Source organism: Lepidochelys kempii, chromosome 9 (assembly GCF_965140285.1).
Source record: "Lepidochelys kempii isolate rLepKem1 chromosome 9, rLepKem1.hap1, whole genome shotgun sequence".
In the NCBI taxonomy this organism is placed as follows: Eukaryota; Metazoa; Chordata; order Testudines; family Cheloniidae; genus Lepidochelys; species Lepidochelys kempii.
In genome coordinates this window covers 84,561,196-84,576,012 of record NC_136388.1, presented here as the reverse complement: position 1 = coordinate 84,576,012, position 14,817 = coordinate 84,561,196, and the positions used below count along the sequence as shown (strand labels likewise).

General features: G+C 43.0%; 1 protein-coding gene across 6 annotated transcripts in view; it reads right to left on the bottom strand.

Moving 5' to 3' along the window:
* The window catches only part of AMMECR1 (AMMECR nuclear protein 1), a 184,435-nt gene that overhangs the window by 36,109 nt on the left and 133,509 nt on the right, over positions 1 to 14,817 (bottom strand). For 2 of the 6 annotated variants that reach the window (XM_073361201.2, XM_078854250.1), the window contains one exon: positions 13,848 to 13,944. The exons of 1 other annotated variant lie outside the window; for it this stretch is intronic. In XM_073361201.2, the coding sequence (XP_073217302.2) occupies positions 13,848 to 13,944 (97 nt within the window). Of the gene's footprint in view, positions 1 to 1,817; positions 1,966 to 13,847; positions 13,945 to 14,817 lie in introns of those variants that run through there. 3 more of the 6 variants (XR_012160967.2, XR_012160968.2, XR_012160969.2) reach the window with 3 other exon arrangements.

Here is a 14,817-nt window from a genome sequence, read left to right as displayed (position 1 = left end):
CTGCTTGTTGAACCAGATGGAAAAACAAAATACTATTGCTATCCTTATCCTGCATCTTAAGTCACTTTTTAGACATTCCCTGTGAGAGAAGAGAGAATTAAAGTTAATGCCAAGACTAGAACTCAAAGGATAGCTGGAGCTACTGCCATCACTCTGAAGTGGGGATCATGAGCAATGGACCAGTTTTGGTGTATTTCAAGGGTTCTCAAACTTTCTTGCACCCCTTCTATCTACAGAATTACTACACAAACCTAGGAGTGGGGAGCCAAAGCCTAAGCCCCACCGCCCTGAGTGAGGGAGGGGATGGAGGTGGGGGGAAAGCCAAATTCCAAGGGCTTCAGCCCCAGGAATGGGCCCTGTAACCTTAGTCCCGCCACCCAGGGCTGAAACCCTTGGGCTTTGGCTTTGGCTCCAGGCGGTGGGGCTCGGGCCTCGGCTTCAGCCCTGGCCCCCAGCAAGGCTAATGCCAACCCTGGTGACCCCATTAAAACAGTTTGAGAACTGCTGGTCTATTTAAAACTTTTTTCACCCTTGACTTCTGGAGTAGAGAGAGAAGTTATGCCTCCTGCCCGAATTCTCTCAATATTCTAGAAGGGAAAGGGGGCAGCAGAAGCTGCACGACAACACAATTATTTCCATATAAAAAGCAACTGGAGCTGTGTTTCAAGATACCTTATCTGACAAGAAGTGTTTAATGTTTCACTGTTACCCTATATCACAGATGCCAGTAGGAGTTATTTGAATTGTTAAACACACACAACTAGCAGATGTGGAATACTGGAAAACAGGAACAGTCCTCTAAATACATATTTTTGACTACTTACTTCACTGATGAGGGCCAATAATTCTCCACTGGTTTGGGTGCTATAGATGTAAAGAACACACTCAAGCTGGAGGTGTTATTTTCAGCTCAGGTAGATGTACGTGTGCTAGGTTTGAACACACTAAAAATAGAAGCGTACCTGCAGCGGCATGGGCAGTGAGATGGGTTAGGCACCTTGAGTACAATCATTTCCCTGTAAGTCTTATTCTCTGAAAACAGTAGGAGACTAATATTCCTAGGTTCTTGTGACTTGTGGAAACTCCTATATCAAAACTCTGATACTATTAACTCTAGCATCAGGGGTCTCTCCTACCATCTCCAATTAGTTCCTTTCTAAGCAAAAGGTAAAAAGTTATAGAATTGAAAAAATAAAGCAGTTACATTTTCTATACTTGGAAACTGAGTTTGGTTCTGCAAAGACTAGCTCTTCCCCTTGAACCTCAGGACTGAATAATATTCTCTATTTGTATTCTTCACAATGATCAAGTTGACCAGCAGAATTCTGGATCGTGAGTTGTCAGTGAGCCACAAACACTGTATTTTTCAATGACCGCATCCCCACTCACTTATTTTCACAGATCACAATATCATTCTGCCTTCCTCCTCTCTGAATCTAAAACACAGTAGCCTAACTTGGTGGGCTACAGCACTGAGTATTTATCTTAAGAGAACACAGCTCTTCAGAAAATCTCCACGTTAAGAAGGCAGCTTCTATAGAGCTAGGTGATTAAGGTATACATTTAAGAAACTTATCTCCTCCACCAGAAGCTGGAGATCACTCAGTCAAAGTTGGTGGCTACCTTTGAATGGACAAACCTCATACATTCTATGATAAGATCTGCAAGAACACAGTGTCTTTTCATCAGACAGATGCCCACTGTCTTTATATGGAGATGGCTTTTGGGCCCTACGGTTGGTACCACATCAATAATTTAGTGCCTTATCCAAATTTACTGTTTAAATGAAATGATACTCAGTGATCAGTGATACTCACCATGGGGGTGGTGATTGGGGAAACTGTCTAGTACAAGTTATGAATTCTGGTTGATTTGTGGAGTTATGGAATGTTACTATGAAAACTGCTGTTATCATGAATACCGATACAGATCAGATATATGCGAATCCTCCACTTCAGACAGAACCTGCAGTGGGTACACACCAGGCAAGACACAATGGGGCATACTTAATGTTAATGATCATGCTTTGATCACACAAAAGTTATGCTAAAAAATGGATGCATCCTAGGGGAAAACCAGCTTTACCCATCCTCTGAGGGTGCAGAGTTGTGGGGGAAAGGAAAGTTACCAACCACAAAACAAACAGCAACAGAGAGAGACAGACAGGAAGAGGGAGCACTGGACAGAAGAAAGCAAAGTCACAAGCTGGGGGAAGGAAACTTCATGAGGGAAAAGCTACCCTATACGTAACAGCTTGCCCTGCCTGCCATCCTGGATACAGATGGCCTCCAAGGACTCCCAAGAGACAGAGACAAACACCTACAAGATCTCTATCAAGCATTCTTAAAACTACAATACCCACCTGCTGAAGTGAAAAAACAGACTGACAGAGCCAGAAGAGTACCCAGAAGTCACCTACTGCAGGACAGGCCCAACAAAGAAAATAACAGAACGCCACTAGCTGTCACCTTCAGTCCCCAACTAAAACCTCTCCAGTGCATCATCAAAGATCTACAACCTATCCTGAAAAATGATCCCTCACTCTCACAGATCTTGGGAAACTGACCAGTATAGCAAATACTCTCCATCAACCACACAACAAAAACACTAACCCAGGAACCTATCCCTGCAACAAAGCCCAATGCAACTCTGTCCACATATTTATTCAAGTGACACTATCATAGGACCTAATCACATTAGCCACGCCATCAGGCTTGTTCACCTTCACATCTACCAATGTGATATATGCCATCATGTGCCAGCAAAGCCCCTCTGCCATGTACATTGGCCAAACTGGACAGTCTCTATGTAAAAGAATAAATGGACACAAATCTGACATCAGGAATCATAACATCCAAAAACCAGTAGGAGAACACTTCAACCTCCCTTTCCACTCAGTAAAAGATTTAAGGGCGGCAATTTTGCAAAGAAAAGCTTCAAAAACAGACTCCAACAAGAAACTGCTGAGCTTGAATTAATATGCAAACTAGATACCATTAACTTGGGTTTGAATAGAGACTGGGAGTGGCTGGGTCATTACACATATTGAATCTATTTCCCCATGTTAAATATCGTCACACCTTCTTGTCAACTGTCTAAATGGGCCATCTTGATTATCATTACAAAAGTTTTTTTCTCCTGCTGATAATAGCTCATCTTAATTGATTAGCCTCTTACAGTTTGTATGGCAACTTCCACCTTCTCTCTCTCTCTCTCTCTGTGTATCATATATATATAATCTTCTTACTATATGTTCCACTGTATGCATTCGATGAAGTGGGCTGTAGCCCACGAAAGCTTATGCTCTAATAAATTTGTTAGTCTCTAAGGTGCTGCAAGTACTCTTGTTCTTTTTGAGGATACAGACTAACGCGGCTGCTACTCTGAAACCAAGAGACAGGTGATCTAACAAGGCGCATTGTGTTTAGGATCTTAGTTATGATCTATAGGATCTGACTCTCTTTTGCTTTATATGATTAAGTAAAAGAGTAATTACATGTTAGACTTGTGAAGCATTTAGCACAGATGTTTTACACATAAAATGGTGGTTAACCTTCCATAACTGTAGCTCGTCATGTGCTGCATATGTCCTTTGCACTCTAGGTCTGCATGTGCCCTGAGCACAGTCGCTGGAAATTTTCCCCTCAGTGGTACCCAAAGGGTGTCACACGCCTTAGTGCCGGTATAAAGTGACAATCGACCCCTCAGTTCCTTCTTTCCAGAAAACTCTGATGTAGAGGGGCAGGTCATGGAATGGACACGCACAAAACATCTCAAACAACAACAGTTACAGAAGGTTACTAACTGGTTTTTCTTCTTTGTGTGATTGCACATGTGCATTCCACTCTAGGTGACTCCCAAACAGTTGGCTAGGTGGAGGAAACGGAGTTCATGGACACACTGACTGCAGAACAGTTTGCCCAAATTTGGCATAAATCTCTGGCCTGTTGAGTGATTGTGTAATGGGAGGAGAACGTGTGCACTGATGACCAGTTCACTGCTTTACAAATATCGTGAACAGGAATCTGCGCTAGGAAAGAGAGATGTGTCATTTGAAAAAACGGCTCGGTTACCCACCCAGGTTTGGAAAGTTGATACTGCTGCAAGGTGAACCTTGAAAGAGGAGATTAGCTTAGACCTGCTGCTTCAGGTACAATAGATATTCAAGTCTTTCTTATCAAGATGACTCCATGGGCGAGACTCCATGTTGCAACGCCCACTTTGAAAGGTAAGTAGTCCTGGTGGAGGGCTTTCTACTACCTGACAGAATCTGAGAAACTTGCTCTGAGCAAGCCTGCTCGCTGGGATTTAGCCATGAAGCTTCCAGGCTGATAGGTGAAGGAAGCTCAGGTTTGAGTGGAACAGCGACTGTGGTCCTGAGAGATCAGGTCCTGGGGTAATGGAAGCAGGATTGGTGTGGCCACTGAGAGGCTCAGCAGAGTGGAGACTAATGTTGGCAGGACCATGCTAGGGCTACCAGAATGACCTGGTCTTGGTCCCGCTTGAGGTACTCTGTGCATGAGCAGGATAGGGGGAAAAGGATAGTAAAGATGTCCCATCCACAGTAGCGGAAAGGTTTCTATGATAGAATCTGGAGTGTGGCCTTGTAGGGAGCAGAACTGGGGACCCTTTCTGTTGTACTTGATTGCAAACAGGTCTACGTGGGGCATCCCCCACTGCTGGAATACGTCCCTCACCACATCCAGGCGAAGGGACCACTCTTGGTGACTGGAGAAAGACCTGCTGAGGCAATCTGCCAGCTCATTTTGTGTTCCTGGACAAGAGAGGCAAGAGCAAGCTCCTCCATGCCCAGTGAGATAAAACATGGCTGCAGTGTTGTTCATGAGAACAAACAAGTTTCTGCCCATAATGTGGGGCATGAAGGTCTGACAGGCCAGGTGAACTGCTGTGAATTCCCTGACATTGATGCGGAGTGAAAGTTCCTCCGGAGACCAAAGGTCATGAGTTCTGAGGGGCCCTAGATGAGCTCTCCACCCTAGTGCTGACATTGAGACCAAGGTCATAGCCGGTTGAGGGTGTATAAAGAGAATGCTCACACAAACAGCGAGCAGATCGAACCACCAATTCATAGATACTAAGGTCAGAAGGGACCATTATGATCATCTAGTCTGACCTCCTGCACAACGCAGGCCACAGAATTTCACCCACCCACTCCTGCAAAAAACCTCTCACCTATGTTTGAGCTATTGAAGTCCTCAAATTGTGGTTTAAAGACTTCAAGGAGTAGAGAATCCTCCAGCAAGTGACCCGTGCCCCATGCTACAGAGGAAGGCGAAAAACCTCCAGGGCCTCTTCCAATCTGCCCTGGAGGAAAATTCCTTCCCGACCCCAAATATGACGATCAGCTAAACCCTGAGCATATGGGCAAGATTCACCAGCCAGATATTACAGAAAATTCTTTCCTGGGTAACTCAGATCCCACCCCATCTAACATCCTATCATAGGCCATTAGGCCTATTTACAATGAATATTTAATTACCAAAACCATGTTATCCCATCATACCATCGCCTCCATAAACTTATAGAGTTTAATCTTAAAGCCAGATAGATCTTTTGCCCCCACTGCTTCCCTTGGAAGGCTATTCCAAAACTTCACTCCTCTGATGGTTAGAAACCATCATCTAATTTCAAGTCTAAACTTCCTGGTGGCCAGTTTATATCCATTTGTTCTTGTGTCCACATTGGTACTGAGCTTAAATAATTCCTCTCCCTCTCTGGTATTTATCCCTCTGATATATTTATAGAGAGCAATCATATCTCCCCTCAACCTTCTTTTAGTTAGGTTAAACAAGTTAAACAAGCCAAGCTCCTTGAGACTCCTTTCATAAGACAAGTTTTCCATTCTTCGGATCATCCTAGTAGCCCTTCTCTGTACCTGTTCCAGTTTGAATTCATCCTTCTTAAACATGGGAGACCAGAACTGCACACAGTATTCCAGGTGAGGTCTCACCAGTGCCTTGTATAATGGTACTAAAACCTCCTTATCCCTATTGGAAATACCTCTCCTGATGCATCCCAAGACCACATTAGCTTTTTTCACAGCCATATCACATGGGCGGCTCAATCATCCTATGATCAACCAATACTCCAAGGTCCTTCTCCTCCTCTGTTACTTCTAATTGATGCGTCCCCAGCTTATAACTAAAATTCTTGTTATTAATCCCTAAAGGCATGACCTTACACTTCTCACTATTAAATTTCATCCTATTACTATTACTCCAGTTTACAAGGTCATCCAGATCCTCCTATATGATATCCCTGTCCTTCTCTAAATTGGCAATACCTCCCAGCTTTGTATCATCTACAAACTTTATTAGCACACTCCCACTTTTTGTGCTGAGATCAGTAATAAAAAGATTAAATAATATTGGTCCCAAAACTGATCCTTGAGGAACTCCACTGGTAACCTCCTGCCAGCCTGACAGTTCACCTTTCAGTAGGACCCGTTGTAGCCTTCCCTTTAACCAATTCCTTATCCACCTTTCCATTTTCATATTGATCCCCATCTTTTCCAAATTTAACTACTAATTCCCCATGTGGCACAGTACCAAATGCCTTACTGAAATTTAGGTAAATTAGATCCACTGCGTTTCCTTTGTCTAAAAAATCTGTTACTTTCTCAAAGAAGGAGATCAGGTTGGTTTGGCACGATCTACCTTTTGTAAAACCATGTTGTATTTTGTCCCATTTACCATTGACTTCAATGTCCTTAACTACCTTCTCCTTCAAAATTTTTTCCAAGACCTTGAATACTACAGGTGTCAAACTAACAGGCCTATAGTTATCCGGATCACGTTTTTCCCCTTTTTTAAAAATAGGAACTATGTTAGCAATTCTCCAATCATACGGTACAACCCCTGAGTTTACAGATTCATTAAAAATTCTTGCTAATGGTCTTGCAATTTCAAGCGCCAGTTCCTTTAATATTCTTGGATAAAGATTATCTGGGCCCCCCGATTTAGTCCCATTAAGCTGTCTGAGTTTCGCTTCTACTTCAGATATGGTAATATCTACCTCCATATCCTCATTCCTATTTGTCATGCTACCATTATCCCTAAGATCCTCTTTAGCTTTATTAAAGACTGAGGCGAAGTATTTGTTTAGGTATTGGGCCCCGCCTAGATTATCCTTGACCTCTGCTCCATCCTCAGTGTTTAGCGGTCCCACTTCTTCTTTCTTTTTCTTTTTCTTTATATGGCTATAGAACCTTTTACTATTGGTTTTAATTTCCTTTGCAAGGTCCAACTCTACTTTACTTTTAGCCTGTCTCACTTTATCCCTACATGTTCTGACCTCAATAAGGTAGCTTTCCTTGCTGATCCCTCCCATCTTCCACTCCCTGTATGCTTTCTGCTTTTTCTTAATCACCTCTCTGAGATGCTTGCTCATCCAGCTTGGTCTACAACTCCTGCCTATGAATTTTTTCCCCTTTCTTGGGATGCAGGCTTCCGATAGCTTCTGCAGCTTTGATTTAAAATAATCCCAGGCCTCCTCTACCTTTAGATCCATAAATTCTTCAGTACAATCCACTTCCCTAACTAATTTCCTTAATTTTTTAAAGTCAGACCTTTTGAAATAAAAAACCCTAGTTGCAGATTTTTTTGTTAATCCTTCTGTTCAGTTTGAACTGAATTAGCTCATGATCACTTGAACCAAGATTATTATCCCCTACAACCATTTCTTCTATGAGGTCCTCACTACTCACCAAAACCAAATCTAAAATGGCATCCCCTCTAGTCGGTTCAGCAACTACTTGGTGAAGGAATCCATCAGCTATCGCATCTAGGAAAATCTGAGCCCTATTATTACTACTAGCACTCGTCCTCCAGTCTATATCTGGGAAGTTAAAGTCTCCCATGATCACACAGTTTCCATTAGTATTTACTTTATTAAAAACATTAAAAAGGGCTCTATCCATATCCAAATTAGATCCCGGCGGTCTATAGCACACCCCAAGCACTGTCCCAGGGGAGGCTCTAATAGTTTTCTTCCCCAATGTAATTTTTGCCCAGACGGACTCTGTCTTATCCATTCCATCGCTTCTTATTTCTTTACATTCTACCTCATCATTGATATACAGTGCTACTCCACCGCCTTTACCTTTATTTTGGTCTTTCCTAAACAGCACAGACCCCTCAATACCTGTAGCCCAGTGATGACGACTGTTCCACCAGGTTTCCGTTCTCCCTATATCATCTGGTTTCACTTCCTGCACCAGTAGCTCTAGTTCCTCCATTTTGTTACCTCGGCTCCTCGCATCGGTGAACAAACATCTTAATTTTTGCTATTTGGCCTCACTCACATTTTGTACCATATTAGGCACGGTCATTCTACAGCCAGTATCACCTGTTAGACTGGTACCCACACTGCCCTTCCTCCTTATATACATGCTCCTACCCATGGCTGTATCCCTTCTTACTTCATTTTCTTCCCTCTCAATGCTAAAATCCGGCGTGGAGATTACCTGGACAACTTCCAACCATCTTCCCCAAATTCCTAGTTTAAAGCTCTCTTAATCAGTTGTGCCAGCCTCCATCCTAGAAGTCTATTTCTTTCCCTACTCAGATGAAGTCCATCCCGAGAGAACTGTCCTCTGTCCATGAATGCCTCCCAGTGGCCATACATCCCAAAGCCCTCCTTATAGCACCACAATTGAGGGAGACGAGGACCCCAGGAGGTTCTGTGAGTAGAGTGTCCAGATGGTGGTGGTTTGGTGAGTACACTGAGGCCAGCCATGTCTGGAGAAACTTGAGGGGCCTTGCATGTTGTACCACATAAGTACATGTGACCTAACAGTCTCATACAATTTTGGGCTATTGTGATTGGATGACCTCTGAGGTGTGTTAACATCCTTCTGGGAGGTAGGCCTTGACCTGAGTAGAGTTGAACACTGCTCCAGTGAACTCTATCCTTTGTGCCCGAGTGAGGGTAGACTGCTCTACATTTATCAGAAGGCTTAGGGACTTGAACACTACCTGAGCCCTGGACCAGCTCTTGTCTAGTCAGTCATCTAGATAAGGGTAGACCTGCACCCCTAAACTTCCTCAGGAAGACTGCCACTATTGCCATACATTTTGTGAACACTCATGGAGCTGCAGACAGGCTGAATGGGAGGACCATGAACTGTTAGTACAAATGGTTCACTATGAATCTGAGGAACCTTGTGTGTCCTTGGTGTATGGATATATGAATAGGCATCTCTTTAATGGAGGATGGCATACCAATCCCTAGGATCCAGAAAGGGAATAACTGTTGAGCTGACACAGGTCTAAAATCAGTCTGAGACCTCCCTTGGCTTTTTGGATTAGAAAATAATGGGGGTAGAACCCCTTCCACAGCTCCCACCCAAAGCAGAGATTGAACCTCTGGGGCCAGAAGCTCTTTGTGAGGAGGGTCACTGAAGAGGGGGAAGGAGGGAGGGTGAGAAAGAGGGGCAGAAATAAACTGGAGGGTGTATCCCACTTCCACTGTGCTCAACACCCAAAGGTCCATGGTGATACAGGACCACATGCTGAGCAAGTGGGAAAGGCTAAAGGCAGTTTGTAAACAAAGGAGAAACAGGGTCTGGCATAGAAGTGTAGAACAGAAAGGGACTTCAAGAAGTCTTCTGGTCCAGTCCCATGCACTCAAAGCAGGATTAAGTATTATCTAGACCATCCCTGATAGGTGTTTGTCTAACCTGTTCTTAAAAATCTCCAATGGTGGAGATTCCACAACCTCCCTAGGTAATTTATTCCAGTGTTTAACTATGCTGACAGTTAGGAAGCTTTTCCTAATGTCCAACCTAAACTGCCCTTGCTGCAATTTAAGCACAGTACTGGACAGGCTGTTGGGGCCTACAGTGCTTCCTTGAAGGCGCTGATGTGTACAGTTCAAGGGACTTAAGGGTTCCCCTGGAGTCTTTTAATCCATGAAGCTTCAACAAGTACATCCTGCAGCGTTTGCTGGACCTCCTGTGGGAGTCCCAAGGACAGTAGTCATGAACTCCTGCTTATGTCCACTGCCAAAACCATGGACCTGGTTGCTGAGCCAGCCACATCCAAAGCGGTTTGCAACGAGACACTTGCCACTGATTTTCCCTTGTCCACCAGTGAGGGACCTAACCTCTTGCGGGACCAAGTCTTCGAACTTCTGCATGGAGTCCAACATGTTAAAATCATACCTGCCCCGCAGCGCCTGTTGGTCTGCAATTTTGAGTTGTAACCCTCCTAGTAGAATAAATTTTCCTACCAAACAAATCCAGTTTCTTTGAGTCCTCTGATTTTTGGGGTTGCACCCTGATAGGGTGACCAGATAGAAAGTGTGAAAAATTGGGATGGGGGGCAGGGTGAAGAGGTAATAGGCACCTATATAAGAAAAAGACCCAAAAACCAGGACTGTCCCTATAAAATTTGGGACTTCTGGTCACCCTACACAATGAATATGCCCTGGAAACTGGGGGAAACCCCCACGGATTCCAAAAGGGCCACTGGACTGGCGTAAGTCCCCAGTGACCTCCTGGCCATGCACTCGATGGTAACCCTGAGCCTGGGCAGCAGCAAATGACTCCAGCACAGTATTGGTAGTGCTCTGTGTTGCAGATGTAGACACTCATCTGGTACCGGACTCGAAGGTGCCTGTGTAAGTGCCAGAGTCAACGGTGCCGACTTCTGCAGTACTGAGCCAGAGGAGTGACCTGGTTTAGATCTAACTCGACTCGGGTCCCCATGCCTGGCCATCTTCGTTGGTGATTGGTGCCAGGACTCGGGTATGGCAGGAGAAGCACTCCTTACCAACGCTGAGTCACTCAGTGCTGAGACTCGCCAACCTGGCTCAGATGGAGGTCTCAGTGCGGTTCCATGAGCAAAAACTTCAGCCTGGCCTCCCGATCCTTCTTTGTGCAAGGTTTAAAGTCTCTGCAGATTTGGCAATGGTCCCCACCATGAACTTCACCTAGGCACTTGCAGCTTGAGTGCGGGTAGGTCAGGAGCATAGCCTTGTTGCAGGAGGTGAGGGCTCAAAGCCCGGTGACCGAGGCATGCCTCAGCACCAGAGAACGGACTGCTAAAAACTGCTAAATCACCAAGTTACAGAACTTCACTAAAACTAATTACAACTAACTATACAAATATAAGAAAAAGACCACTGAGAGAGCCTGCCAAAGCAAGGTCACTGGAACTGCTATCCACCACAGCGGTAAGAAGGAACTGAGGAAGTGTGGGGTCAGGTGGGTGATTTATATTGGCACTATAGGTGCATGGCATCAGAGGGCACTTGAGCCGCCCTGATGGGTACCACTGAGGAAAACATTTCTGGTGACTGTGCTTGGGGTGCTTGCAAACTTACAGTGGAATGCACATGTGCAATCACTCAAACAGGAACTACAGTTCCTCAAGAGAAAACTAAACTGTAATCAGAAACTTCACTCCTTTAGGAGGAAGTTCTAGGAGAGGGTGTGTTTAAACACGGGGGAGTCTGAAGGGTCAGCACAGCACTCAGGGGCTAAGCAGCTTGACAGCGGGTTCCTGCTCTCAGAAGAGGGTGCCAGAAAAAAGGTTAGGGTTTCAACAGTAGCCTAGGGAACTGAGAATTGGAGCATTCAGGCTCCAGAGGCGTAAAACACACAAGAGATGCAGAGACACAGAAAGTTTCCCTTCATAACAGTCCAGTGGGTAGCCAGCAAAGGAGCACATGGCCAGATCTGTGATACTGGGATCTTACATCTACTTTGGATTGTCACACATGAAAATAAAGGACAGACATTTTGTCCTGCCTCTTAGTTTCTTTTCTCCTAGTTTCAGTACTTGGGGTGATATACATGGGACAAGTATTCCTACATCTCTCTCTCTTTCTCTCTCTCATGTTGCTATATTAAAATAAATGAAAAAGAGTGGCTGTCTACAAAAAGATGTGGGAAGTAATTTTATATTTAGCAGTTACTATACTGGTATCACTGTTGGAGTAATGACATCTGGAGCTTTCTACAGAGGACTGGCTTTTGTTATGAATGTCAGTGACAAATCTGGTTCTGCCACTACCTGCATGCAGAAAGGAGAATCTAAATAGGAATGAGACACACAAACTAGGAGAAAAGAGAATTAAAACCCAAACCTGTCTTTCCTTTTAAAGTGTCTAAGATACTTCATAACAAATTTTTAATCTATGGGGACAATCCAAAATTAAATCAAGTGTTCAGTAGGAGGCAGGAAATTTCATGCAGTTTTAGTAGAGAAACAGGTTCTGTAACACAGATAGACCAAATTTGACTTTTGCTCAAAGACTAAGTCTGAGCAATAATGCTTTGTATAATATATTGGCCTCGTGTGGGTGATCATGACTTTCTGTAGTGGCTGTTCTCAGCAACCATGCAACCTGATACTTAGTTCAGTGCTATAGGTGGCCTATGCTTTGGTGCTGAAGATCCTAAGTTCTGTTCCTTCTAATGTATGAAGGTGGGTGCTTACCACGGGGCTACCCTGAAAATCTGAGAGAGAAAGAAATCAGTGGCTTGCTAAGGATGCATATATTACTCTTGCTGTGCCTTAACAGGATCTTTAAGTTTTAGTTCTGCAAAGGAGTACTAATGAGAGATTCTTCTCCATGGTTCTTTCGGGAACAACATGTCCTGGGGTATTGTGCTAAATGAAACAAAATATGCCAAATGGACTTTAGAAGGCCTTATTTTACTATAGCCTCATGGCCCGTTGATGATGAACTTATAGAGAAAGGTCTTATTTGAATAGACATAATGGCTTGAGAAGAGTATTGACAGCATGATGGTTGACTGAGGTAGAACTTCACTACCACCTTTGGAAGGAATTTAGGGCAAGAGTGTAGCACTACCTTATACTTAAACGGATTTGTCTAAGTGAGTCCAGTCACTGAGGCTTGAAGGGAATTAAGTGTCTAAAATGAAGTAACTGTCACCAAGGAAAAATCTTTCTAGAGACATTTTATCAGCTTTCCTGTCTCCAGGAATGGTAAACTATTACCAATGGTATCTTTGGAGAAGTGAAAAGGACTTATTTGTATTTCTTTTTTCTCTGACTCTTAGTAGATAACCACCTGACCAAATTGAGAATTCTGCAGTCTTTCAATTTTGTAATTTATGTATTTTTCAAGTGTATAACAATGTACCTCTCTAGGTGCATGCAGAACTGCCCCTATAAAACCACATTTCTACATCATTCAGTTGACAGTGTGTCCACTACAAAGGAGAAGGTAATTCTCAAAGCACTAAAAGTCAACAAACGCTGCCTGGTTTGTGTGGAGGGAGTGAAGTCCCCAGCCCAACAATATAGGGACTGTCAGCCTGATTAACCCAGCTGTAGGGGTAATGTTATGTAATGTATCACCTTCCTTTCAGAAAGGCTGGGAGGGTACTGTAGTTTCCTAGCAGGGGCATATGAAGCACCTGCACAAGCTGAACTTTAGAATTTTGAATGGTGACAGTGCCTAATCTCCCTTGAACCCATGAGGGGATATCTATTACACCCGGTGCACTAACTTTGAAAACTAAGGGCTACCACACCCCTATAATTTTTCCAAGTTGCAATCTTTAAGCAGCAGCATGAAATAAAATACACAGAGGACTCTTGGAAAGACATACATTAAACAGCAGTTCATTCTTCCCTTGCTGGGTGGTGTTAACTCCTGTTACGATTAATGGAAGTTACAGACACACACCAAAAGAAGAAAGGACCACTGTTGCAGAAGATATTGTTAAATCTGTTATTATGAAGGAAGACTTTACCATCAATATTTTAGCAGATGTCTACAGGAAATAAACAAACTGGAGCAATATTGAAATAACAAAACATATCTGTCATGTATCCCCTAATACATACCTGGTCAGTTTTATGGTTTTCCTGAACTCATTAGTAATTGGAGCTTTGTAGCCTCCTTTCCTCAATAAGGAATCTATGGTCTGAATGTGGTCCCATCCTGTTGAGTTTTATCAGAATAAAAATCAGCAAAGAGCATGTAATTAAACAGACTTTACATTAAAATATTACTTCATGTTATATTTTTGCATCTACTCTGCTGAAGTCCATTATAAACATTCCCATAGATCTGTAACAAGTAAATTCCTGTGTTCCTAAGAACAGCTTCTTGCAGGAAGTACCACATACAGGATTCTTCCTACATCAGAGTAAGTTATTGTGCAAAGCAAAGATCTTGCACATAGTTTAAAAGTAGATCCAAGACAGCCGCGTTTTCTGGATATGGGGAAACAAAAATTATACCCTTCCAAAGTCTAAAAGCTGTAAAAGAAAACGAGGACTTCATCCTACTATGGCAAGGTCATATATCACAGTAATCCTTTAAATCGTATTGAAATAAAATACATAGAACCACTTGAAAATCAAGTTTCTATTGGAAATATTGCATGTAAGCAATCTTAACTGGCTCAAAATGTGCTTTCAGAGGTGCAGGTGGAGGATAGAAAAATCCTATCCCTCATCATCAAATGGTATGGGGTCTCACAGACCTCTCTGTAAGTGCCACTGTTAACTTTAACAGTGATTTTTCCAATTTCAGAATTACAACATTAAACAGTTTGCTGGCGGTTGGCTTATAAATTTTTGGAGTATTAACCCACAATTAGTTTAGGTTAATTATGGTTCTCACCCAACAAGTCTTTTACACTATTTTAAAGCAATATATAAAGATCAAATTTTGAATACATGGTATCACAATAATATGTAGAAAATGAACTGTGCATCTTTTATTTATAAAACTGTTAGATGTGTTATTTCAGAAGTACACAATTGCTTAGATTATTCAGATAGATGCCTAACAAGACTAAATATATCA